The sequence below is a fragment of the Pelodiscus sinensis genome, chromosome 4 (assembly GCF_052426305.1).
Source record: "Pelodiscus sinensis isolate ZL-2025 chromosome 4, ASM5242630v1, whole genome shotgun sequence".
NCBI lineage: Eukaryota > Metazoa > Chordata > Testudines > Trionychidae > Pelodiscus > Pelodiscus sinensis.
This window is the reverse complement of record NC_143055.1, coordinates 109843655-109869860: the sequence shown is the minus strand read 5'-3', so window position 1 is coordinate 109869860 and position 26206 is coordinate 109843655. Positions and strand designations below refer to the sequence as shown.

At 42.4% G+C, this 26206-nt stretch overlaps 1 protein-coding gene across 1 annotated transcript in view; it reads left to right on the top strand.

The window, feature by feature from the left end:
* The window catches only part of TET2 (tet methylcytosine dioxygenase 2), an 87619-nt gene that overhangs the window by 49273 nt on the left and 12140 nt on the right, over positions 1-26206 (top strand). Inside the window, exons 2-4 of the mRNA XM_006119316.5 lie at positions 12952-16342; positions 17753-17843; positions 24980-25073. Of these exons, the coding sequence (XP_006119378.3) occupies positions 12997-16342; positions 17753-17843; positions 24980-25073 (3531 nt within the window). The 5' untranslated portion in view covers positions 12952-12996. The remainder of the gene's footprint in view (positions 1-12951; positions 16343-17752; positions 17844-24979; positions 25074-26206) is intronic.

Below are 26206 nucleotides of genomic sequence, written 5' to 3'. Positions count from 1 at the left end.
AGAGATGAAATGCCCTAGAGTGGGTGTCCCTAAAGCTCTGGTTGTCAGATTCTGGGATTGGATAAGATGGATGGATCAATCACTCAATAAGGGCTCATCTAGACTATGCTAAAGTGTCGAAAGAGGATCTGCAAAGTCCATGGGAATTTGCATATCTTTTTCTGATCTCACTTTTGAAAACACGTAGGTTTTTTTTCAGCAAAGCCCCCCCTTTTTCGAAAAGCCGTGAAAACCTCATTTTTTGAGCATAGTCTAGATGAACCCTTAATTGTCCTGTTCTGTTCATCTCCTCTAAAGCACCTGGCTGTGGCCACTGTCGGAAGACAGGATACTGGGCTAGATGAATCAGTACAACCACTCATGTTTTTTAAGCATCCTCCATTTAAGGTCAGAAATTAGAGATCTCAGATCTAATCTTAAAACTCTAAATTCAGGGGTATAGTCTGCAGGTTGCTACGCCCATTGGGAAGCAGCTCAGCAGGATCACCACCCTCGGACTTAGTGGGAAGTCGAGGAGATTCAGCATTCTATAGGGCCTTTCTCTAACGCTTGTATAGTGCCTGGCTCAACAGGTCCCGGGCTGCTCTGCGCCTCCTCGCAAACAAATAATAACTTCTGCAAAACATTTAGCACTTTGCAGAGTTGTGCCTTTTAAAGTGCACAGTGAAACAGATTATTTTCCCCATTAAAATGTTGATGCTGATCTGATTTGCTTTGGTTCCCCATGTACTACTTTACTGCAAGTTAATTGCATGTTTCTAAGGCAAATCTCTCTCATTTTTAGTCTTCCATGTTTAGGCAAAGCAAGCTTTCCAGAACATTTTCTTAGTCATCAGTACCTATCATGAATGTTTTAAGATACTGGTTGAAAAATGTTTCTGATTTACTACATGTCAATTATAAACCTTTGTTTTGAGCTAGATGGGGGTTTTATGATGGGTTGTCTGCTGGGTGGTATAATGAGCAGATTAGCTCTTGTTGTCAATTTCCCCTTCCCCCACAGTGAAATTATTAGCTCATTTTGTCATAATCAACCTGGCTGGCCATCATATTTTTAGGAAACCCAAAATATAATGTTCCTTTATGCATTTGACAGCAGAATACATTTCAGTTTAAATGGCTTCCCTGCACATTTTGTATCCTGATATGTCTCTCCCCTCCCCCTTTGTTCCATTATTTTTTTCTTAAAGAAAAAGCAGCTGTTCCTTTTCCCAAAGGCTCTATAAAGGTTATATCACCAACTGCAGGAGGTTGTGAGGGTTGGGGGGGTTTTTTGTTTGTTTTTTTAAGTAAATCCAGTTGTACGTGTTGGAGTTTAAAGCCTGACTACCCTCCTCCCTGTCCCCACCTGCCTTTAAAAACACAAAAACCTGAAGATTGCTGCTGGCAGGGTAAGGAGCAGCTGTGATATGAAACTTCAATTACAGTTCTTTCAGGACTGAAACACAACAGCTTTAAGCCCGCGCACGCATGCACACACACTTCTCCTTGGAATTTGACTAATACACGTGAGCCATTCCTTTAACATCTTACTGTAGCTGGAGACCATATTTCTCAGACTTCAAGCAGAAAGCCCAGTCCTGCAAACACTTATCACAGTGCTTACAACCACGAGAAGGTCCTTGCAGGGAGGGATTTGTATATTTAAATAAGAAAAAACACAGTTCATCTACTGCTCTTTCATGAAAAAGCACACAGGGATGCATATATCAAGTAGTTCTAATTATTGTTTTGTTGCTTCCCCCCACTGTTCCAACTAAAAAATTACTTGATAAATTCAAGGTATTTCTCCAAATTCAGACTTTTCAGCAAGAAGAATTATAATCAAACTCAGCACAACACCCAAGTCTCTGCCAAATAAATATATATAAATTGACCTCTGTGTCCTAAAGCAGTGGTTCTCAACCAGGGTTACATGTTCCCCAGAGGTACCCAGTGATCTTGCAGGAGGTACATTAACTCATATAGATCATTGCCCATGCTACATGAAAAGCTCCAGCAAAGTCAGTACAAACTAAAATTTCATACAATGACCTGTTAATACTGCTCTTTGCACTATACACTGAAATGTGAGCACAATATTTATATTCTAATTTATTTATTTTAACATTACGTGGTAAAAATGCGACAGTATGCAATTTTCCTGTAATAATGCACTGTGATGCTTTTGTATATCTATATTTGATTGTGTAAGCAAGTAATTTTTAAGTGAGGTAAAACTTGGGGTGCTCAAAACAAATCAGACTTCTGAAAGATGTACACTAGTCTGGAAAGACAACCACTGTACTAAAACAAATAGCATTACTGCCTAAAAATTATGAGCTTTGTATTTACACTGCTTATTTGTGCACCGAAAGACTCTCCATATCGAGACAGAAAATAATCGATTAGGGCATATCTACACAATAGGGCTAAAGCCGATATAAGCAACGCAACTTCAGCTACATCAATTGCGTAACTTACGTCAAAATAGCCCATATCGGTTTTTGGCATTGTCTGCGTAGCAGGAAGTCTGGGGAAGAGTTCTCTTCCTCTGACTTCCCTTGCTCCTCGTAAAACAAGTGTTCCAGGAGTCAGAGTAAGAAGTCCTCCAGCTCGACTTTATTTCGACATTATGCTTGTTGTGTAGACACAAAGACTATATTATTTTGGAATAATATTAGGTATTCCAAAATAACACTCCTGTTTAGACGTACCTTAATGAATTAGCATGTTGTGATTCCTTAGCAGAAAATGAAGCAAACTGACAAAAGTTTGTGGTATTGTGTTTTGTTTTAATTTGTCATTTGGCGTATGCTTTCTCTAATATCCTCAAATATCTTATTGTCTTTCACTTGTACCTCAGCAGTTTAAAACTCTCTTAAATCCATGTGGGCTATTGAAAGTCCTGGAAGGTTATGAGCTGAATTGAGTTGCCAATGAGTGGTAGCCTGCCAGAATGAAGAAAGGCTGACTGTTTCCAAAGCTTTAAAAAATTTTTAAAGGAGTGCCAAAGAGGAGTATAGAAGTTCCCTATAGCACTGTATAAATATCACCATTATGAAGATCTGCTATTGGAGCCTCAAAGCCTTAACTAGAGTTAAAACACAGTCTGCCATTTTTCTTCTCTTTTAGTTAGTTCTTCATCTCCTCATGCTGCATCTTGCCATAAAGGAAACATTTTAACATGGGGAAAAGATGTTCTTTGACACAGGAAATTGAAGGAAAGCTAAAATGTCAGCTCATTCTGGGATTCTAACCGATAACCTTTGTCAACACAGTAATGCTGAATTTCTGTGCTGCTCTGTAATTCGGTGGCTTGAGCAAAGCTTAACTTTAAGATTTTTAAATAGACTTCCTGTCCATAAAGACTACTGTTTTCCTGGTTCACCACCAAGGCAGAGTTTCTATAAAAAGGCCAGCCACCTGTCTCCTTCCAACTTTTTTCCTAAAAACATTTTAGCAAAATGTTTCATGCCATGAAATATATCAATTTGCCTTCTCACTGACAGTTTCCTACTAACTATTGCAGAGTTTTAAAGGGCAATAAAACAAGTTGTGTGTACTGGAATAAGCTGTATGTAAGAGAGAACTCAAATTTTTCAGCGAGCCATAGGAGCATTGCGGTGTCTATGACTTTAACTCTAGATTAGGATCAGTACAATGTCTTAGTTTATGATCTTCCAGAAAAATAAAAATAAAACAGAGCTTCAGCACAGGGAAAAATAAAATACTATTACCAAACGTTAACCTCAGAAACAAGGTTTCCATGTTGCTTCAGCCCTGAGGGACTTACACTGTGGCTTCTTGTTAAATATTGATGTAACTTGAAAATTGCTTCTTTTGACTTATAATTAGTGTACAATTTGGGATGTATGCTGTTTAGAATAGGGATGTCTCAGATCATCTTAAACTAGTGTGTTGGGTAGATCAAGATTTAGGACCAAAATCTCCTTTCCAATCTATATTATAATCTCCGGAAAATGAAAACATCATGTATTCAAACGATAACATCCATACCAAATATTTGCTCATAAAGTGTTTTTTTGTACTAAAAAAAAAAAAGAGAGAGAGTCATTCCTCAAGTTTCACATATTCTCTGCATTTCTGAGGGTACAGCTCCAAGAGACTGTGTTTTGCTAAACTGTTCCACTTTTCTTTAAACTATGAAATAGGGTCTAGACACAATTTAGCATTTTCTTGGGAAGGAATGAATTATTTCTTAGTGCTTCCTCAGAATGTATAGTTCCTAACAAGTTGTCTGCTACATAAGTGGTACAAATACAAAATCCAGAACAAGGCAATAAGATCAATTTTAATAGTCCATAAGGGATTTGGGGCCTAGAAATCCATTGACTGAATACTCTGAATCGCGAGTTTGTGTATGTATATTCATTCTGTTGCATCTATGAGAGACATAAATGTTGGTATTTTTAATTATTTTGGCTTCCAAAGCCCATTGGAGTCAATGAAAATCTCAGGGGTTCTGCAGATTTTTTTTCCTACTGCACAGTTAACATGTGGAACTCCTTGCCAGAGGATGTGGTGAAGACTAGGACTTTAAAAGAGTTCAGAAAAGAGATAATTTCATGGAGAATAGATCCATCAATTGCTATTAGACAAGATGGGCAGAGATGGTATCCCTAGTCTCTGTTTGCTAGAAGCTGGAGATAGGCAACTGGGGATGGATTGCTTAATGATTACCTGTTCTGTTTATTCCCTCTGGGGCGCCTGGCATTGGCCACTATCAGAGGACAGGATATTGAGCTAGATGGACCTTTGGTCTGACCCATTACGGCCATTCTTATGTTCTAGTTTGTTTGTTGTGCACGTGAGACTGCTGAGGAGATAGCCAGATGATTTTTCACTGCAATATCATCAATATATGGATGGCATGAGGCTTATAGATGATGTGATGTATCTGTTTTTCCATGTGCTGGACTGAGACAGGAACTTGGTTGAAAATGTTCAATCCAGAGAAGTCAAGGATTATGGTCGTAGGTTGGGGTATGTTGATGTCATCTTGAGGGTGAGGAGGGACTGGTGCCTGCCTACATTTCATTCAGGGAAATTTTCAAAGAGTTTTATTGCTTGATAAGTTTGGATCAGATTGCTTCTGGATTTTCAGCAAGTGCTTTTGGTCTAAAGCACCTCCTTTTCATCTGTTGTATATCTGGTAAGGCAACAGTGGTCAATTCCTCAGATATAGAATTTAGCATAATTCATGCCCTTGCTTATAGATTACAATCATCCATTGTGATGTACAAGAACTATTCTTGAGGATCACACAGAAGTTCAAACTGTGGCTGCTTGACTGCTTGGCAGCATTACCTTCAGGGATAAGCTTATCAGACCTCTGAAAATGGCATTAGCTTTTGCCCCAGTGCAGTTCAGCAAACAACTCCCATTGGCTTCAAGAGGTTTTTGCCCAAGTAAAGACTTCAGGATTTAGCCCACAGTTTGTAATGGTTTATGATGTTTACAGAGAAGGGCTATTTTGAGCTTATTTATTTCTTAGTTGAAATTCATAAATTGTTACTTCTGTAGCTTCTTTCAACCAAAAGACTCTCAAAGTGCTTTATAAACAAGAGGCATGAGGTTACCTACCATGGAAGTTCAGCCATTTCTAGGGTGGGACAGACCACTGTTTAATTGTGCAGAGTAATATTAAACAAGTTAAATCAGGAAGTGAGCCTACTGTTGTATTCAGTAGGGGAATTTAAGTAGGCAAAATTTAATTACTCAACTGGAATTTGGCCAAGGAACCTAGATAAATACTCCTCTCTTGAAGAAACTGCCATGGGAATTTGCAATCATTAGGACCTCCGTTTCATCCAAAAGTTTCTAGCACTACAGTGACCCTAAGCATCATGCTGAAGCATGCTGAGGCATTTAGTAATGACGTAGAGGGGACTGTCACATCATTGTTGTCATCTGTAGTTCCTTGACTTTTTATTTGGTGTTCTCCTATCTGACGAAGTCCAACCTCATTTAAATTTGAGATCAAAGCCCAAAGAGGTATAGCTGCAAAAATACACTATGAATGTCTAGGCTAGTCACCTTGGGAGAAGATACAGTATGTTCTCTGCTGTGTTTCTGGTTGATACGGAGGCACTAAAGAACCACCCGTCTTCAGACAGCAAGTATTCATGGACATCCTAACTGAGGATAGCCACAATTCTTCCTAATGGAATTCTGGCCAGCCCTTGCAAAAGCACCCAAAGTGAGTGGAACTCACTCCAGTTTCTTCCTCCTCCTCCTGTGCTAGATGCATGTACAGGGGCTGATTAAACTTTGATCCTGGATGTTTACTCAGCCAAACACCTTTGCATTCACAAAACCCCTAGCTAGCACACCAGCACAATACAAATAGTTAATAAAATATGAACCTCGGGAATTGGCTCAAAATAGAGAAGTTATTGAAAGGGAGCAAACTGACACAACTAAAATTACTTTTGACCCCCCCCCCCCCCAAAATGTTTCTTTGTTAGCAAATTGTACATGAGTGATTCTTGTGTTTTCTGTGCTTGTGAAAATTGCAGGTGCATTCTAAAGACGCACTTATGCATCTTTTAAAAACCAAAAACTAAATAATAGGCTTCTCATTCCTTGTGCCCTGTATGTGGCAAGAAATATGTGTACATCCCTGAGTACTTCAAGAAGGGTAATAGTGGTGGGCAGAATTACAGCTTGGTGGAATGTGAGATGCTGATCCATTTCCACAGTAATGTGCTATTTTTAAGTCATGCATCATGGCATCTTCAAAGAGACCAGTCATAATTATGATAGATTAGACTGCAGAGTCAGTCCTAGATGCAGTAATTGTTTCACAGATGCTGCTGATGTGACTTGAATTTCTAATAAGTTAAGGCCGGGGAGGGGGAGAATATAGAGAGAGCTGCTAAGTGTATTGGCTAACAGTTACAACTGGAGGAGGAAAAAAATAAACTACTATCCTTTAATAAAAGGTGAGCTTTCTTCCTCCACCACAAATGTAAAAAAGACCAGACTCCAGACTTTGCAGTCCTGAACAATTTGAGTCAATGGTAGCATTTAAAGCACATGCATGATGTACTACTAGCTGGAATAAATACGGGTATGTCTACACGACAAAGTTAGTTTGAACTAACGGACGTTAGTTCGAACTAACTTTAATAGGCGCTACACTAGCGCTCCGCTAGTTCGAATTTAAATCGAACTAGCGGAGCGCTTAGTTCGAACTAGGAAAACCTCATTTTACGAGGATTAAGCCTTGTTCGAACTAGCTAGTTCGAATTAAGGGGTGTGTAGCCCCTTAATTCGAACTAGTGGGAGGCTAGCCCTCCCCAGCTTTCCCTGGTGGCCACTCTGGCCAACACCAGGGAAACTCGTCTGCCCCTCTCCCGGCCCCGGACCCCTTAAAGGGGCACGGGCTGGCTACGGTGCCCCTGCCAGGTGCAAGCCTACCAGCACCCAGCCAGCAGACCCTGCACCTGGCACGGATTGAGCCACCCACCCGATGCCCCCCAGCCCTCCCCCTCTTCCCAGAACCAGGCTGGCGGCTCCCGGGAGCTTGCCCGGGACCGCAAGAGGCGGGCACCCGCCTGGGCTAGTGCGGACATCGTGGACCTCGTCCACGACCTCCGCACTAGGCACAGGAAAGTGGCCGGCTAGGGCAGGAGAGCTGCCAGCCTGGCCACCCAGGAGCAGGTGTGCATGAAAATCAAGGTGGTCCACTGAGACCCCCCAACCCTGAGCCCTGAGCTTACAATGGCCGTCCTGGGTCAGACCAAAGGTCCATCTAGCCCAGTAGCCTGTCTGCCGACAGCGGCCAACCCTAGGGACCCTGGAGGGGATGGACTGAAGACAGTGACCAAGCCATTTGTCTCGTGCCATCCCTCTCCAGCCTTCCACAAACCTTGGGCAGGGACACCACTCCTACCCCCTGGCTAATACCACTCCATGGACCCAACCTCCATGACTTGATCTCACTTCCCTTTAAACTCTGTTCCAGTTGTAGCCTTCACAGCCCCCTGCAGCAAGGAGTTCCACAGGTTGACTCTTTGCTTTGTGAAGAAGAACTTTCTGTTACTAGTTTGAAGCCTGCTACCCATTCCTTTCCTTTGGTGTCCTCTAGTCCCTCTATTATGGGAACTAATGAAGAACTTTTCTTTATGCACCCTCTCCACCCCACTCCTGCTTTTAGAGACCTCTATCCTGTCCCCCCTCTGTCTCCTCTTTTCTAAGCTGAAAAGTCCCAGTCTCTTTAGCCTCTCTTCATATGGGACCTGTTCCCAACCCCTGATCATTTTAGTTGCCCTCCCCTCTCCCACCCTCTCTCTTCCCCTCTCCCACCTCCTTTTCCCAGTCTCCCCCAGTTTTGTTCAATAAAGACAGATTCCATTTTTGAACACAATTGTCCTTTATTTTGTACATCAAGAAGAGGGGCTAGGGAAGGGTAAGTGGAAGGAGGTGAGGGAGGAATGGGGTACGAGCCCCCGATGGGAAGGACTGGGCTGGCTCTGCGGGCTTCTGGGGGTGGAAGCTCTCCTGCAGCCCCCCAATTGCCCCCTCTCCCAGATGGCAGCCTGCGGCAAGTGCAGCCAGGCTGATGGCCGAGTACTCTGATGTGCCCAGTGTGGGTACTCCGGGCAATCCAAGCCAGGACTGCATTGCAAGCGGGGCACCCCTGAGAACTGTCTGTCCGGGGTGGGGGTCGGGACCCTTTAAGCACAGCCCTCGGCTAGCCTGAGACAGCATCTCCACGCTCTAAGTCCTCCTCTGATGCCCTGCCGGCACTGCTTCCGGCCATCCTTAAGCCTGGTTCAAGGTCCACTTAATGTGGACATGCTAGTTCGAATTGGAAAACGCTAATTTGAACTAGTTTTTTAGTCTGGATCCGTTAGTTCGAATTAGCTTAGTTCGAATTAACTAATTCGAACTAAGTTAGTTCGAATTAACGTTGTAGTGTAGACGTACCCTACTAGAGCTATTATCATTGCTTGATTATCACATGCATCTGACGAAGTGGGTCTTTGCCCACGAAAGCTTATGCTCCTACACTTCAGTTAGTCTATAAGGTGCCACAGGGCTCCTCGTCGCTTTTGCAGATTCAGACTAACACGGCTACCCCTCTGATACTTGATATCATTGCTTGGTTTTTCCTAACTTTAAATTGCATTACAAAAAATGACTGGGATTTGTCTGAGTACCTTTTATGGTTTGTAATAAGATGAGACTCTGGAGGATTTTGAGTTTAGACACGGGGCATCAAGAATAATGCAAAATAACCCCAATCTACAGTTATTCTGAAGAAAGGAGGTGAGGCTTTTTAAACCAATCAGTTCATACTAGGCTTTCAAGAGTCAAATGTTTTAATCTTGCTTTGGAATGCCTTCTACCACCTCCTTTTATGCTGGAGCCAATCAGAATCCAAGGGATTAGTTGGTTTGTAGCGTGAGGCTTTTGCGAAGCCTGTGAAGAGTGCGTATATTTTTGACATATAGTAAGGAAGGAAACACGTGGCTTTCAAGGATCATGAGTTTCCCTCCTGAGGAGTAGGCACACTTTGAACAGAGGTTTGCATGCTGAGCTTATATACAGGACACACACTCCTAAAGTAGTAAGGCTCTTTTATCCAACAATAAAACCCAAAGCAAAAAGAGCTGTTGAAAACTTTTAGGAAGAGTTAAATTTTACCCTCTTTGATAAAGCAGAATCCAACCACCCGCGTAAAAATACTGATTTGTTTTGAGGACCATGGAGAGGATTCCCACAGCTCAGTCACATAGACTAATGCCTTGCTTTGATAAAAATAAAAAATAATCTGATTGTGCAGTGTTAATTACTGATTTTTTGTCTTTTGCTCAGAATACTATGTGTTTTAGCAGCTTACACACTCGCCTTTCACCGAGTTGTTGTTCTGCTGCAAGCTAATGTATCAGAAGAGACCAGATAGGGAAATGGAAGTAATTTCAATTTTAGTTAGGGTGAAAATCTGTTTCTCAAAACCCACTGAGAGGGATTGTATTTCTGCAGCATTCTTGACTTTGCATTTCTACTTTAAAGAACTATATGGAACGAGAGGAACTTATAAATTTCCCCTGATTTGCCCGTGTAATAACTACAGGCGGTCCCTGAGTTATGCGGATCCGACTTATGTCGGATCCGCAGTTACAAACGGGGCCCGTCTCCCTGGTCTCCAGCAGACCAGGGAGACGGGGAGCAAAGCAGAGCAAAGCCGCGGAGCCCGAGGGCAGCAGGACAGCCACGGCACATTTGGCCTGTCCTGCTGCCCCTGTGCTTCGCGGCTTTGCTCCAGATGCCTGTGGTACAGCAGCTGGGGCGCTGCCGGTTGGTCCCGTAGCGCCGCTCTGGGCACTACTGGACCAACCCGGCAGCACCCCAGCTGCTCTGCCCCAGGCGTCCCCAAGTCAGCCACTGCTGAAACTGACCAGTGGCTGACTACAGAAAGCCCCTGCCCCGGGCTTCCTGGAATCAGCCGCTGATCAGTTTCAGCAGCAGCTGACTTGGGGATGCCAGGGGTTCTTAAGTTGAATCTGCATGTAAGTCAGAACTGGCGTCCAGATTTAGCCGCTGTTAAGAACAAACCTACAGTCCCTATCTTGTACGTAACCCGGGGACTGCCTGTATTTCTATTATGCTATGGAATAGGCTCCAATGCCTTATCACCTGGTCAGCTTAAAGGATAAGATTCTGGAATATAGATTGTACACCAAACAATCCTGCTTTGTTACAAGGACAGACTAGATGCCATAACTAATCTTCTCCATCTCTAGTTTGTTTTTCAAATTGCTTTATAAAAAGTCACTTCGCTAGAGGCAGGGTTTGGGAAGCAATGTGACCATAGCATATTTTTGTGGTGTAAAGAATAATCCAAGAACATGGAAAAAAAGTGTTTTAAAGATTAAAAGCACATTTAAGAATACATGAGGGGGTGTGGGTAGTATATATCTAGCTGTCTAGTTCTGACTGCACCTCTGATGCTTCGATTGTCCCTGTTTTGAAGTCAACACCCTGAACAGAAAGAGATTCCCAGTAATCTTATATAGTGCTATCAATTCTTCTTATAGTAATTTTACATGGCCCCAAGAGCAATTCTTACTTAAAGAGCGTTTCTGAATTCTATTACTCACTTGAGATTAGTAAGGCAATAATACCCTGGAATTCAGTGCACATCGTATAAATTAGGGTGTAATTTGATATTGTAAAAAAAATTAAAGAAGGATAAATAATCCTGTCTTGTGCTCTTGGAGGCAAATCTACTGTGATACGAGAAATTTTCAAATGTAATAGTTCTCTCTGTGGAGCGGTAATATCAGCCACTTGTGATGCTCAGGCTTGCGTAGCAGTCCAAGTAACTATGAATTAATAATAAAGAGCCTCTCTTATTCCCTTTCTATGCAAACTAGAGGTAAGTCTTCATTGCAAAGATTTACCCGAGTCAAAATTTTTATCTCAGTCTCATTTGTACCTTTAGCACATTATGTTTCAGTTGACTTATTTTCCTAACTTTTCCGATAAGAAATCCTTCTAACATCTGACTGGTGCTCTGTCCATTTGTCTTCTGTCATTTAGGATGGTGGTGTTGGTGAAGGATAAAACCACAAAGAACAAATTATGGAGGGTGCGACAATAGCTTTCTCTACATTTTACTGGCTTATGAACCTTCAGTTGATCTGCCTACACAGAGTTAGACAATTGTTAGGTGGAATTTGTTCACAACACTCTGGCAGCAAATTTATCCAATGAATAAATATAATCTTTACCGTTTTTATTTAAGAGAAGAATTTCCAATGGCCCAACTTAAATCCAAGACAAACAGATTTTAGGCTTTTGCTGCTCAAACAACAAAGAAAAACAATTCTAAAGGCATGTTCATAGGTGGCATTCAGAATGTCAAGAAAATACAGCCAGCTCCATATGAGTATGTAACGTGATTTTAATTTTTTCCCCTTAAATAAATGCATCATAGGGATGTTAGTACTGTAGTAATAATGAATGAGTGTAGGAATGCCAGTCGAGAGTAGTCAGCTTTCGTTTTGTTTTCTCATACATGTCTTTTGTGAAGGGTAAGATCTTTGGCAAACCAAAATTAAACGACCTTATCCAACAGCTGACGAGTAAAGGGGCAGGGAAGCCTCTCTAACTGGCAAGCTTGGTGGCAATAATCCTTCAAGTCAGACAAGAGAGGCTTGGCATACTATAATCAAATAACAGGATTAGCTCTAAGTCTGGGAACTACAGTTTCTGCATGATTTTCCACCTTCCTTGGAAGAAAAATCATTACAGAAAAGCACAGGCAAAAAGTATGCAAGCAGTAAATACTTATATTTTCATTAAAAATGATCATTAATCATGCAAGAGATTTAGTGTTAAGATAAATATCTTTCTGTTTGAACAGCATTTTCTCATCCCTAGTTTAATTTTGCATGCCCTTTTATATACCAATCTGAGTTTCTCCCCTGCACATCCGTTGTTAGGAACTTAACTCTGTACCGAAAATGTTCTTATCAAGTTTGAAAACACACTTTAACTGATCATGTGCTGAAGTTTAGAATGCACGTCAAATTAAAACATGAACAAAGTGGTCTCAGGTTAACAAAATCAAGCATTGTTGAACCATTTTAAAAGGAAGTCCTTTTACAAAAACATTGCCTGGTTCAGTTTCACTCTGCTTGCTACCACCATCAGCTTCACATGTTCCAGCCCAAACTGATATCGTTCCAATTGAAGTTTCACCCTTAATTTTTAACAATACATCATATTTTATAATACCAAATTCCAATGCTTTTGGAAACAACCTCAGAAAACACTGATTTTTAGTAAACAGGCAGAAACAACTGTAAACTGGCAGATTGTGCCTAGATAAGTCAGTAGGACAGATGCTCAAATATTGTACCTGGTCAGTGATTGATGTGTAGCAAATAAAAACAAACTTAGACTTTTTTTCCCTCCCTTTTTCTCTTTCAGATACGTTAAAAGGGCAGCCTTGTGGATGGCCCCGGAGCAGGCCAGATGGAACAGGATAGAACCACCCATGTTGATGGCAATAGATTGAGTCCATTTTTAATACCACATCCTTCTCATGTTTGCCATGTGGAGCCCTTGACGGTGAAGCTGCAGAATGGAAGTCCATTGACAGAGAGAACCCATGCTGAAGTAAATGGTGACCATAAGTGGCTACTTTTAAAGAACAACTATGGAATACCTCATGTGAAGGGAAACCCAAATAACCGTACCAGCCCTGATCTCCTACAGGAAAAGAGAGTGTATTCCAAGTATATGCAAAATGGTGGGATAAAACGCACTTTTAGTGAGCCTTCTCTATACGGTCTTCATCAGAACAAGAAAATTAAACAAGATGAAGAGGTCAATGGTGAACAAGATGAACCAGAAGAAAAAAATGGAAAAACAACCGTCTCCAATTCATGCAGTGAGAAGAAATCTGTGAGTTTTACTGGACAAGAAAATGCAGCTTCTGATGTTACACAGTCTTCAAGAGGAAACTGTGATGGTTCAGAAAATCCTGAAGATCTCCAGATTCAGAATGAGCAAGAGAGAGAAAATATGACTTGCCACAACAAGGACATTGTCTTACTACTTAAGAACAAGGCGGTGCCAATGCCTAATGGTGCTACAGTTTCTGCCTCTTCCATGGAAAACATGAGTGGTGAACTCCTGGAAAAAACACTGTCTCAATATTATCCAGACCATGTTTCCATTGCAATGCAGAAAAACACATCTCACATAAATGCCATTAACAGTCAGGCTACTAATGAGTTGTCCTATATGACAACACATTCATCCCATACCTCAGGGCAGATCATTTCCCCACAGACCTCAAACTCTGAGCTGCCTCAAGTGCCAGCTGTAGTGGCTACTGAGGTCTACAATATGGGAGACTCCAGTAAACCACCTGTATTACCAGGTAGCTATTCACTTCAAAAATCGGAACTACAGCAGCAAAACACTGGCTATGATACACACCAGTTAGCCATCGGAAATAGGAGCGTTCAGAGACACATGGGACAGCTACCCAACCAAGATCTCGCTCTAAGTTCCAGCAGTAATCTGCAAGCTCAAAACAATAGCCTGGAAACAGAGCAAGCAGAAAAAAATGGTGCTTTTTTTAAACACAACTCAATGTTCAGTAAGGATTCCTTCACCCCTCCCCCTGCTTCTGCTCCTCCTCCTCCAGATCCAGAAATGAACAGCACTCTGTCCATTGGGGTTACAGAAGGGCATCACCCCTGTGACCACAGAAATGTTGAAAATCTCCCCAGAGAAGTGAAGAATGAAAGGCAGCAGGAGGGACGGGTGACCAAGAGTCCTGGCCTTGCCCAGCAACAACCTAAGCCTCAACCGAAGCTTCCACAGAAGCCTGAGGTGTCACAACAGGATGGCGGTGAAAGTGATCTGCCAACTGCCACAATGACCTCCATTCAGCAATGCACAGAAGAAACAAAGCCAACGTCAGAGCCTCACATCCAAGATCTGCAGGTAGCTGGGAGACATGGAGAGTTGCTGCGAAACTCTCAGCTGCTCCTGGGACAAAAAAACCAGGCGACTCTTCCTGACAAAGGAAAAGACCAAGTGAAGCAGCCGACCCAACATTATCCAACGCCAGGTTGGATAGAATTAATTTCCACTCATTTTCGCCACAGAGACCCCCCTCAGAAGCCCAATGAGGCTTTACTGAGGTCAATTCTTCAGTTCCAAGCAAATCCAATGGAACAGGTGCATTCAGACCAGTATCCTGGGAATCCTGATGCATTAAAAGGGCCTTCAGGACAGCCCCATAGTGAGAAAACAATACAACAGGAACCAATGCCTCAGCTGTACAAAAGTGAGGCACCCCAACGGCCGCTCCATCCTATAGCTGAGCAGCAGCTGCAAATCCAGAAGCACTCTCCCCAGCCACAGCTCACAGAGATGAAGTCTCTAGTGAAGGCCCATGTGCAGCAACACCATGTGCAGCAGCTTCATTTCCAAGCCAGACAAGAACAGCAAACTGAGCAGTCTTTGGGGACCCTGTTAAAACAGCAGCACTTGAATCTCCAGGCAACAGAGAAGGAACAATTCGTACATTCAAACATTTTACAACAAATGTTGCAGAAACCGGCACAGCAGACACAAGTGTCACGCAGTCCACAGCAGTTAACCCCAAACCACCATCCCCAGCCAGCCCTGCAAATGAAAAGCAAAGAACTGTCTCAGCCCTTTTCCCAACTCCAAAGCAACAATGAACAGCGACTAGATGGGGTATCCTACGCTCAGTTTAAACCAGAAGAACGTTTTCAAACAGAGACTACATGTATAAAAACAACTGAGTTCCCTCCTACCCCTCAGCTCGGACTAGAGCAGGAACAAAGTATCAACAATAAAACTTCCCTTTACAATCAGATCCTGAAAACAAATACTCATCTACAGCGTCCTGGCCATGTGCACTTGGTTTCTGAGAAGAAGGAAAACACCATAAGTGCTGAACTCTTGGGACTAAAGAAAAGGCAAGACTTACAATATATGCAATATTACCCAAATAGCATGGCCCCTAAGCAAGATGTGCAGCATCGCTTTCAAGAACAAGAGCACCAAACTCAGCAGGCTTCCGCTATGCAGCTACCCCTCCAACAACCTGAACGATGTGGTGGGAATTTGAAACAAGATCTTCCTGGTCAGCAAGCTACACCAATTCAGCAAAGGTACTTACCCCACAGCCAACATGCTCTCCCACAAGACCAGAGAGGATGTCACCCTCTGTCTCAGACCCACAAAGATTTTCAAAACCATGCTGCTCTCAGGTGGCATCTCTTACAAAAGCAAGAGCAGCATATGCACCAACAACCCAAACCTGAAATTTGTGCCAGTGTAATGCGCAAGCCTATAAAAGTTGAGGCTGGCTCAAAGTCTAATGTCTGCATGCATCTATCAACTGGACAGCTGGAAAACAAAACGTGGAAAAAAATAATTAAACAAGAGAATCAGCACTTCGGTTGTGAGAACCTGCAACAAAAGAGTATCATTGAGACAATGGAACAGCAACTGAAACAAATTCAGGTCAAATCACTGTTTGATCACAAAGCTCTTACTATCAAATCACCTAAGCATGTGAAGGTTGAAACAGCAGGCCCCATCACAATCCTATCAAGAAATTCGACTGCTGCAGAATTTGAGAGCCACGCTTCAGCCTTAGATCACCATGCAATTCCTTCAGCTGAGAAAACCCCAACGAAAAGAACAGCTGGATCTGTTCTCAATAATTTTTTAGAGTCACCTTCCAAGTTATTGGATACTCCTGTAAAAAATTTATTGGACACACCTGTCAAAACCCAGTATGATTTCCCATCATGCAGTTGTGTTGGTAAGTGACAAGAAATATACTAAAAACACATTGTTAATTCACAATTAGGAAGACAGCTTTCAAAGTTTTTGGGGGGTTGGTTGGCTGGTTTTATTTTGGGTTGATTTGTGAGAATGCCAGCCATTAGCAAGGGAGCATTTCAGTTTCTTTCCAGCAGCACTAGTTTTTTACACTAAAAATAGACCACTGCCCTAGGTTTGTTACAAAGCAGTTATCTGTCTGGTTTTGTGTGCTAGCACGTCAACGTATAGCATACAAATCTAATAAAAAGTAGATTCTTCAGTCTGTTTATCTCTTTGTATCCAGTTTTATTGAGAAGCAGGCCTGTATTATTCAAACACATTGGATAAAAAGATCAGATGCATAATTTAATTTGATGCAGTATGATTTAAGTCAAGGGGGGGAGATACTGCTTGTAGGAAAGCTGTCTCAAAACCTGAGATACTCGCTTGATTTTAACTCGGACACACAGTCTATTACTGAGAGTTTCACTAAGTAAGGCTTGCCTAAAAACAGAGGGTTGGATTTTGCATTGACCCTTCCATAGGTGCCTTCTTCCTTTCACTCCCTGGGTAATAAACAGTGTCAGGACCAAGCAGAATTTCAACTGCGGTGCCTACGGAAGCACAGGGACTGCTCCATCTCTGCTCTCCTCATTGCAAAGAGGCAAGACCACGGTTGCCCAGAGCAGGACTGGCGCTGCAGGGAGAACAGAAGTGTAGTAGCTGGCATGCTGCTCCTTTCCACTTTGCCATGCACTATTTTGTTGGGAGAAATGAGTCTCCATGCTGCCTCTTACTAGGGGTACATTCTGAAGTCTTTTTTTCTGGATTCTCTGCTGTGTTGGATTGAGACAAAATGTACAGTTCTTCGTTGTGACGGTAAATAGTTTTATTGTGTCCTCCCTGATTTATACATATACATTTTCTCTCTCTCTCTCACTCCCTCCACCACCCCCACCCGCCCCAGGGTATAAAGTTCAAAATAATATTCTCTACAAATACAAAGATAACCTTTCTCCCTTTCTCAAATGTTTTGAGTTGAATCTCAAGGAAACTGACATGAGGTTGTGGAGGAGGGGAAAGTACTACATCACCATATTGCAAGGAGGAATACAAAACTGGTTTCTTGTTTCTCCCTGCCACACTTCGCAAAATCACTTTGTAGAAGTGAAATAAGGAAATCAAAGGACTCGGCTTACATAGTCTTAATATACATATGTAAATGCATGTTTTACAGAAACATTTTGACATAATTTGTGGGCCTACCGTAGGCATATATGTGTGAAATTTGGCCCCCAAAATTGATAACAGGGTCCTGCCTGGCTAGCAGTGGGTAAGCTTTGCAATGCAATTTCTTCCATTGAATAATGACGCTTTAAGGCAATAACCTCTCTTTTATTTTAAACAGAACAAATTATTGAAAAAGACGAAGGTCCTTTCTATACCCATCTAGGAGCCGGTCCTAATGTGGCAGCTATTAGAGAAATCATGGAAGAAAGGTAATTGGCACAAAGGCACAGAACAGATTAACATTTATCCTTTTGTGCATGTCAGAATTTTTTCAGCCTTTGCACGTAGAGAAGTAAACAATTGCAAATGGAGTAATTATTTGTAGGCTTAGCTACTCCAGTGTTGCCAGCTTTACGTATTGTGCTATTCACCAGAGAGTCACAATATTTGACAGGGCTAATAGACTGCTGGCTGGCACAGGCTACCCTCTTTGAGACAGATGCCAGCAAACCCAAGCGGGGACAAGTATTCATGAGCCTGCCAGGCAAGAGTGTTGGCTATGGCTGCAAAAGCAGGCATAGACCTGGTGTTCCCAGTGAGAGTACACATGCCAAGATAGGGAAAAGATGGAGGGACAAGAGCACAGAAAATCAAACTTCAAGCAATATGTTATATATACAAAGACTTCTCAAGAAGCTAAATCCTGCTCACTTTACTCCTGCAAGGTGTTTAGTCATAATAACGGAAGCAAAGTAAGATTTGGTCCTGATACTCAGTGTGCATCTATACTGCACTCTTCCCTCAAAATAAGCTACTTAATTTGGGCTACGCAGGTTGCATAGCTTATTTCAAGGTAATTTCGAAATGCCCCTTAGCCCTCGTGGAATGAGATTTACAGAGACGTCAAAATAACACACCAGTTATATTTCAAAATAATGGACACACTCAAAAGACATGGAATTGCTAGTTCGGGATACTTCTGGTATCCCAAAATAGCTCCGCAGTGTAGACATAGCCTTAATAAGCAATTCTTTAGTAAAACATCCCTCTCCCATTGTATGAAGAGAGAATTATTTTGATTGATAGAATAAATTATATATCACAGGATGAGATGCTACTCTTATTTTCCACATTACCAGAAAAACAGATGCTTTGGATATGCATGTAATACTTATACAGAGATATGGGCCATTTATATATTACATAAATGTAAAATGCTGCTAACATTACTAAGGTATTGAAGTGGTGAACTCCAGAGTACAAGAGCAAACTTATCCTGCCTCTTGAACTCTGCCATACTACACAGCACATACATTAAATGGGATACGTAGGCACTACATGCCAAATCTGAGGTCCACATTCTACTGTCTCTCTGGTTTTACTTATTCCGTACCCAGGCTATTGGGAGTTTGCCTGGGTAAGGGCTGAAGGAGTTGGACCTGGTCTCTCAGGGCCAGATCGAAGCTGGCAGGTACACAGAAAAGTGGGATAGTATAAGGAGCTTCTTTCCCTTGCGGCTCCTGTGCCGGTCTGGCCCAGTTGTAGACCTTGCACTCACCCATGTACTTCTAGCTAGCATGATAAACAGCATTAGCAACTCTAACCAGGGTGTGAGATACTGGCTGCCCATGTGCCAGCTCAGGACATGGTCCAATGCCTCACTCAAATACTGATAAATACATAGTTGAAGTCAGTCTGGTTCACCAGTGTGTTAGTATTGTTACAATCAGCATTAGCATTGTAAAAATGTTCTTGCTGTTTAGGCTGAATGAATGCTTGTAAGTTGCTGCCTGCATTAATCTCACTTAACAACATCTGAGTCCCATGTGGTAAGGTGATATTTGAGCCTCATATTATAAGCCTCTGTGTCCGTGTACCTCATCAGACAGGAGACAGACGTTAACTAGTATTAAAGAGCTGATCTCCAACAAAAGGTATTACATCCTGGCCAACATGGGAGACCTCTCAACAGACAAACTATTGTGGAATATGATAGAGGACTGCTCACCCCTCTTGCTCCCCACCCCATCGAAGATGAGCTATCCAAGGGAATTCCTCCCATCGGCTGAGTTTGCAGCTCAAAGAGCAAGAGGGAAAGGGAATAAAAACTCCACACGAGAAGCATATCTTTATGCTGCTTGGATGCAGGGAGGGGGGAAGAATGACTGGGCATAAGAAAAAAAATCCCAGTGTTTAGTCTGGCTTAGAAAATCCAGGGTTAGCTCTAAAGGACACCTAGAGCTTGCTTATTATAGAAGCTTCTGTTACTTTTTCTAAATCTAAGTTTAGAGTCAATAGGGCTGGGGGTAACCTGAAGGTTACTGTGGTCTTTGATGTACAGGTTAATCTATCACAAAGGTAGGTTAACATGGGTGATAAGACAGACTGGAGTACCCAAGCGGTCTGTCTGTGATTCCATGTTAAGGCTGTAATAGTGCTTGAGGAGTTTACTCTTAATAATTGGTGCAATCTACATTTAGACCTCAATTTGGCGTTTGTGCCCTGCTTCCTAAGAGTTGGCCCTGTGGTTAGTACCCATGCTCTTGAGCCATTGCAGGGCAGTCTGGTAGGGTAGGAGGACCATATCCCACATTCCTCATTGTGTAGGGGAGCACACACCTTTAGAAGGTGGGATGCAGTATGTTTGTAATTCCCCAGCACTTTCAGCTCAGGGCTTTAGTTCCACAAATTAGGCCTTTACATTTCACTAGTAAAACAGAAAATCCTACATATGAGGCTTTGGCAGCATTAAAGAAGGAACCTTCATTTTTTGAACTTTTAAAAAATTTGAGTGCTTGATTTCACAGTTTTGTACATTTACTTTTTTACATTTAATTTCCACTGTTTTGGTTGACAACCTTCATACCCTCGGCTGGCTTCACCAGAAAAGCTCAAAAATGACTTGAACAGCAGCAAGCTGGGAGTCTTTTATATTGTAGAAGCAGTATAGTTCAAAATGGCTGAGGAACTACAAAGGTATTTGGCTCTTAGAGTTAATCCTACATCCCTAAATCCACATTCCTTTAAAAAACACACTGAAACAACTATACGCATATTCTAACACACAGGTATGCCTTTGTTGGGTTTAAATATGTATACCTTTGACATTACTGGCTTTCAACACATTTGCCTTTATTTTTAAATCCTTAGATCTACAAAACAAGCTAAATCTGGAATTTCTAGTTATGCGAGAATAAATGTCTCACATGAATCCATGGGAATGTGTATTTATCTTTTCCCTCATTCACCCTCTACACACAGTTCACATAATTCAAAACTATTAGCTCCTATTTTGTAACTCTAAGAAAAAGGTCAGAAAAGATAAAAAGTATATCTTATCTTCACAACCTACTGTTGTGAGAATATTATTACAGAAAAAAATTGCAATGCAATCTGATTAGCAAAGCACAGGAAACATTTTTTATAAAGAATTAAATTTGTTTTGCATATGGTAGATTAAAAAAAACCAGCTGTAAATTAACATCTCAGCCTTTAAATAGGAAAAAAAAGTGATATACTAATTGCCTTTAGCGCTTATACTCCTACATGATTGGGATTTTAGGTAAATAATTACCTGGGCTAGTACAGAATTACAACTCCAAGCACAACATCTAGGAATTACTTTCTCCCTCCCCCTCCCCCCCACACACACTTCCTTTACTGATGAAGAAAATTAAATACAAATGTGTGTTTAATTTAAACACATAAATAAGAACGGCAAAATTTAAAATGTTCAAATAACAGCGTTCGCTTGGCCACACAGCCACTGCCAGCAGACCTTTGACCAGGGTGACCAGGGCTGTACCCCAGGGCAATGTGCTGCTGGGGGCACATTGGAATAGACCCACATGACTTTACATGCAGCCAGCCAGCTGGGCTTATGGAAGGGAAGCACTGAAGTCCGCCCAGCTAGGGTCAGGGAGGGAGGGGAGAGAACAAAAACATACAGCCCAGCTGTAGTTTGAGGCACTCACTCTCTCAGGTAACTCCTCTGGTGGGAGCAGCAGCAGGGGTGGCTGGGTGCATGGGGGCTCCCCACTTTCCCAGGATAAAGGGCCCTGTAGAAGCCATGTGGGGGGCTCAGGTTGTGCTGGAAGAGGCTTGGGATGGGAGGATCAGGTTGATGAGGAAGGGGGGTTGAAGGAGGAGTGTGTGTGTGTGTGTGCAGCTTGTCTCTATGGGTTTCCTGGGGGCTTGGAGCCTCCCTGCTCCCTGGGCGTGTGTTGGTGTAACAGGTCCAGGTCTACCTCCCTTCACTTCCCCTTCCCTCCTAAGAGCCCCACTTGTCCAGGAGAGGGCTTGCTCTTTGGAACACACCTTTAGCACTGCACAGTGAGCACTGCCAACTGGGACGCTGCTTGCAGAATGCCTGCCAATATGGCTTCCATCCCATCCTGTCCCTTCCCTGCAGAGAGGCCACACATGGGGGCCATGCATTAGGTCACACCACCAACAACTTTTTCTGCCAGGGCTTGTCTGCCAAGCTCTCTCCTCCACTTCCTCCCCTGTTTGCTGGAGGCAGCCTAGGACCAAGATAGGAGAGGTAAACAAACAGCACCTGAACTAATAAGCTTCATTGGCTCCTGAGCCTCCATATGAATAGAAGGAGGAATGGGAGGTGTCTGCCTGCCTGCTGTGACCTTCTGGAAACACTTTTACCTTTCATTCAGTCCCTGATTTCTAATCCACAGCCTCAGTCTCTCTCTCTCTCTCTCTCTCTCTCTCATATTTTTTTTAACTGTTTCTGTTTCCACTACAAGTTGTGCTTAACAGGATTCTGAAATTCCTTGGGACAGAAGGCCTTGTCTAAGTTGTTCAGCACAGTGTTGCATGTATTTCTATACCGCATCAAGATTTAAGAATAAGGAAACTCCTTTCTTTACTCCCATACCTTGCAAACGTCATTCATCCTCTGGAAGTCATTGGGACTCCTGCTTTTAGTGTGAGGAACTGAGAGTGTGGGCAGGGGTGGTTGGTGAAACTAAGGCTAGAGGAGGCAAGCCCACAGCCGTACCCCCAGCTCCACCCCTTCTGCTGAGTCCCCACCCTTAAGGGAGCCCAGCTGCCTCCCCACCCCCATCACCACTATGGGGAGAGGGGACAGCACACCACACGCCCCAGCCTTCCTGATCTCTGGAGCACAGAGAGGGCGGAGGGCACACGTCCCCATCCCCGGAGCACAGGGAGGGAGGAGGGTGCATGGTCTCAGTCAGGAGCGCCACTGGCAGCAACACTCTGCCCCCAGAACACCTACAGTAGATGTTCTGGAGGGGGAGTGTGGGTGGAGCGAAGGCAGTGCCTCCCCTTGCCTATTATACCGGATGTCCACATCTGTGGGATTGTTGTGACTTACAGTGTTAATGAGGACCTTAAAACTGAGAAGAAAACTCCAGTGGGGATGCAGACTCTCTATTCCCCTTCCCTCTCCCCCTCCCCCCATACTGCAACCCTGCTGCTCTTCCTTATAAATAGGCTTGGTAGAATTAACTTTTTATTTTTCATAACCTTAAAATGTACTATAAATTGTTTGGTTTAAAGCTTTTTTGTATTTTTTATTATTTTTAATATTCACTGTTATGGGATATTGAAGGTCAGGTAGTTTTTTAATGTACAAGCTGAAACTCAAAGAGTTCTTGCTTTCAGACTGCCAAAATAAAAACAGAGAGACAAGGCATGTGTGTGAAGTAATATCTTTTTGGGTTTTAGATCAACTGGCTGGTGAAAGAGGTAAGCCCTTTTGAGCTTCAGAGGTATGGAGAAGAGCTTTGTGGGGTTCCAAGCTTGTCTCTTTCACCAACCATATTTGGTCCAATGAAAGCTCTTGCCTCACCCACCTTGTGGCTCCCATCCTGATATCAACATGACTACAACAAAAGAGAAAAACCCACTGTCAATATCATGTCAAGTTATAAATATCCTAAAACCAGACATGGTTTATTTAACTCTTCATTTGCTAGTCCATTTGTAACCAAGCCCAATTCAGAAGTTTATACCACTGAATTTGGATTATAACAAGTTCTTAGGCAGGATTTTTCTTGCTTTCCTTATCTGTAAATGTCAAGTATTATTGATGGAAATACGTTTGAGTTTGTTTGTGTGTATGTTGAAATCAACAATTAATTTCTAAGTTATCTGCAAAATACCACAACCCTAGAGTGTACAGGTCCCCTGGAATCAGAGTAAAAAGTTGCTTTCCTCTCCACCCACTCCCCCCCCCCCACACACACACACTTCCCCCCATTTGAATTGGCACCTCTGGCAAGCTAAGTAGCCAGAAGGCTGTGGGAGCACCATCGTTTCTGGCAAGATGCAGCTCCCATGTGGCAGCACAAAGCCTGCCTGAAACCACATACCAAGCCCTACAAGCCGCAGCAGCAGCACAGAAGTAAAAGTGGCAAATACGCCGTCTATCATGCTATCCTGTCTGTTTCAGCGTTGGTACACTATTGTGTCATGCAGAAGGGCTCTACAATAGCAGCCGTGGCCTTCGGCAAAGCCTCTGGGGGACACTGAAGGGGGAGTGTGTGTTTAAAAATGACAAGGAAGAGCTCACTGTTCTTTTATAGATACAGTGATTGTTCTGCACAACACAGCCTCTAACTGCCAGCTGGTGCCTTGGAAGGAGGGGAGGAGTTTGCAGGGCCATGGTTCTTACACATTCACAGCTTTGAGCCAGATTTTATTCCAAAAGGTTGTTATTACTGATTTACACCAAAATAAGCAAGAACCAAACCGGATCTCCAAATCTGCAAAGGTTTACAGACACATTAACAAAGGCATTATCTTTGTGCTTTCTGTAGATCTCTTTGAGTCTAGAAGGCAGGCATAATCCCTATTCGTGTTTAATAACTGAATGCAACAGGTGACTAGGACTGGATGATAATCGACTATGAGTATGTCTTTAAATAAATGATTAATGCCTTTTTGCTGACTTAAGCTTTGTCTAAAGCAGAAATCAGTATAGAAAGTGAGCTGAATGTAACTACTGCATCCCAACTTTTCCCTGACAATGATACACTTTAAAAAGGAATAGCTACAGTTTTTAAAAAGGATTTAAAATACTTATGAAATATATGTTTCTAAATCAACAAATACAGCAAATTCACTATAGAAAGGAGCTTTCAGGTTTGATAAATTTAGCACAGATGGACAATTTCTACCCCTTTATGGCCCATTAAATACATTTTACAAAATGGCCTCTTTCACCATAGCAACACATTATTGTACTGATCTGAATAAGACTGAACCATTATGATTCATCCCTTCTTGCTTAGAGCTAAGAGTTTCTTTCTCAAGATAAAACTCACCAATATGCTCAATCTAATTACATGTCCTTGTGGACCACATTCAAATGCAGCTGCTTATTGTGTTTTTGTTTGTTTGCTTATTTCCTTGTTTGTTTAAGATTTGGACAGAAGGGTAAAGCTATAAGGATTGAGAGGGTCATCTATACTGGAAAAGAAGGCAAAAGTTCTCAAGGCTGTCCTATTGCTAAATGGGTAAGAATGATAGCTACATATCTGTAAGCATAATTTAGTTTTGTTTGAACATTCATATAAGCAAAGGGAAAACACACACGTATTTATTTTAGTTGAAGTTCAATTAAAACAGTTAAGTGCCAACAATTGCCCACTCTGAGGGTAGAAACTGACTCAGACCTGTGCAGTTCCTTCAGCTGCATGCATGTAACACAAAATTTGGCCTAACGTAATGAAAAAGAAGATCTGTTTCTTTTAGATTTAAGATCCAGAATGTTTGACACTCTTCTTACCGTTGCATTTAGCCTAGAAATAATTAGGAGGTGCAACAGCGCTACCTTGATGTTTAGAAAATGCCCTCTGTGATCCACAGAGGCCATAGCGCACTCTTTTAGTCAACGTCATCTCCTCTGGCATGATCATTACTGAGTACTTAGGGTTGGTTGGTAGGAGACAAGATGAAGACAAATTGATGCTTTTTTAAATGATAGTCTTTTTGTATGCCAGACTGTGCCCTCCTGTAGAACTATCCACAGTAATATGGGCACTGGGAGGCAGGAACTATCTTTCTACTTTGAATTTCACCTACCGCAGTGTGCCTGCATCCATAATGTTTATATGTGATAATTAGTAACAGGGGCACATAAGGTCACAAAATGCAGAGGCTGACCTTAAGTTTGCAATTCATCATCTGGGCACAGCAGGAATCATAGGCAAGAAATGAGGACAGACTCCTCTGTGAAGCTTTTCTAGTCTCTTCCCCCCAATCTGGGTGGGCTCTCACAGAAGAGAGGCCTAAATTGTTCACAGTTGCTTTAGGGAGGATTTATCTGGGTACAGATATCGACTGTCATCTTGACAGAGGGAAATACCATGGGAAGAATCTAGCTTCTCTTGCCCCCTAGTTCAGTAGTTGCACTTCTAGGCACCATCTCTTCTATGCTCTTTGGCCAGGATCTCTCTCATCTAGGCTCTATTTCAGGAATCAGAAGGGAATGACCCTGGCCCTTATAAGTATACTGGTCAACGGAGGCAAGAATCTGTGTATCAGAAGCATTGGGGGGAGGAGGGAAAATGTATATTGGCACATGTAACTTTTTACCATTATTGCTAATATCTCATGTTTTCTTGCTTCTCACTAAGAAATGCCTTTT